Source organism: Perkinsus marinus (assembly GCF_000006405.1).
Source record: "Perkinsus marinus ATCC 50983 genomic scaffold scf_1104296975604, whole genome shotgun sequence".
Taxonomy (NCBI): Eukaryota; Perkinsozoa; order Perkinsida; family Perkinsidae; genus Perkinsus; species Perkinsus marinus.
In genome coordinates this window covers 1-1,634 of record NW_003200716.1, presented here as the reverse complement: position 1 = coordinate 1,634, position 1,634 = coordinate 1, and the positions used below count along the sequence as shown (strand labels likewise).

The following is a 1,634-nucleotide window of genomic DNA, read 5'->3' as shown; positions in this document are numbered from 1 at the left end:
GCTCGCCCACCGATTGCAGCCACCCTGATGCTTGCTCGGTGTCACACATGTGAAGCTTGATAAGAACACATTGAGCTGCCGAGGATACATCAGAGGTTCTAGGATATCCAACCTCTGTACTTGAACTCACTATCAACAAAATTGTCAGTATATCAGCAATCGGAATTCAGACCCTAGGGGATCAACATGAGCTCATGCTACTAGCATGATGCTAGTGCGTGAGCGAGTACACCCACCGCTGTCAGTCTGGCGCGGCTTGCCCGCCTTCGCTCGTCTGTCTCGAACGCTCAGATAGCTCTGGTGCACTCCAGATAGGTTTCATATTTGGGTGTATCGTCGATGCTCTCGTGATGTTGGGGCGCAACGTATCCTTCAACGCAACTCGGGCAGATAAACACTTATACACTCGTTATCAAGGCATCCTGCAGTGGCCAGGATTGTATTAAGATGCACTCCGGGACATTACAAAGCTTCATTAACCTAAATCGGCTACACAATCGGACTGAGAGTAGTCTCGGAATCGGTCGTCTCCACAGTAGTAGCAGCGACCTCATCGGTCACAGCAGCTGTGCTGACCGATAGAGGGGACGTGATAGTAGTAGGCTCAACAGGAGCATCGATCGTAGTCGTGACAGTCGCAGCCTCCGTAGCGACCTGGGTGGTAGCATCAGAATCATCCTTGTCTCTACCGGGAGCTTCCCAAGCTGCCGTGGTGATGGTCACTTCGCCAGTCACAGAAGCTGCAGTAGTGACATCAACCTCATCGGTCACAGCAGCTGTGCTGACCGGCAGAGGGGACGTTTTAGTAGTAGGCTCAACAGGAGCACCGATCGTAGTCGTGACAGTCGCAGCCTCCGTAGCGACCTGGGTGGTAGCATCAGAATCATCCTTGTCTCTACCGGGAGCTTCCCCAGCTGCGGTGGAAATGGTTACCTCGCCAGTCACAGAAGCTGCAGTAGTGACAGCAACCTCATCGGTCACAGCGGATGTACTGACCGGTAGAGGGGACGTGATAGTAGTAGGCTCAACAGGAGCATCGATCGTAGTCGTGACAGTCCCAGCCTCCGTAGCGACCTGGGTGGTAGCATCAGAATCCTCCTTGTCTCTACCGGGAGCTTCCCCAGCTGCCGTGCTGATGGCCACCTCGCCAGTCACAGGAGCTGCAGTAGTGACAGCAACCACATCGGTCACAGCAGCTGTGCTGACCGATAGAGGGGACGTGATAGTAGTAGGCTCAACAGGAGCATCGATCGTAGTCGAGGCGATGACAGTTGCCGTTTCAGTAGCGACCTGGGTGGTAGCATCAGAATCATCTTTGTCTCTGCTGGGAGCTTCCCCAGCTGCCGTGGTAATGGCCACCTCGCCAGTCACAGGAGCTGCAGTGGTAGCACCAACCTCATCGGTCACAGCAGCTGTGCTGACCGGCAGAGGGGACGTTATAGTAGTAGGCTCAACAGGAGCACCGATCGTAGTCGTGACAGTCGCAGCCTCCGTAGCGACCTGGGTGGTAGCATCAGAATCATCCTTGTCTCTACCGGGAGCTTCCCCAGCTGCCGTGCTGATGATCACTTCGCCAGTCACAGGAGTGCAGAAGTGACAGCCACCTCATCGGTCATAGCAGCTGTACTGGCCGC

General features: G+C 54.8%; 1 protein-coding gene across 1 annotated transcript; it reads right to left on the bottom strand.

Annotated features, from left to right (window-relative positions):
- Positions 1-489: 489 nt before the first annotated feature.
- On the bottom strand, positions 490-1,523 carry Pmar_PMAR020922 (hypothetical protein; the record flags this gene model as incomplete). Its single annotated transcript, XM_002765108.1, has 2 exons — positions 490-1,417; positions 1,501-1,523. 2 exons carry the CDS (start codon positions 1,521-1,523, stop codon positions 490-492), a joined length of 951 nt encoding a protein of 316 aa, XP_002765154.1.
- Positions 1,524-1,634: the final 111 nt, after the last annotated feature.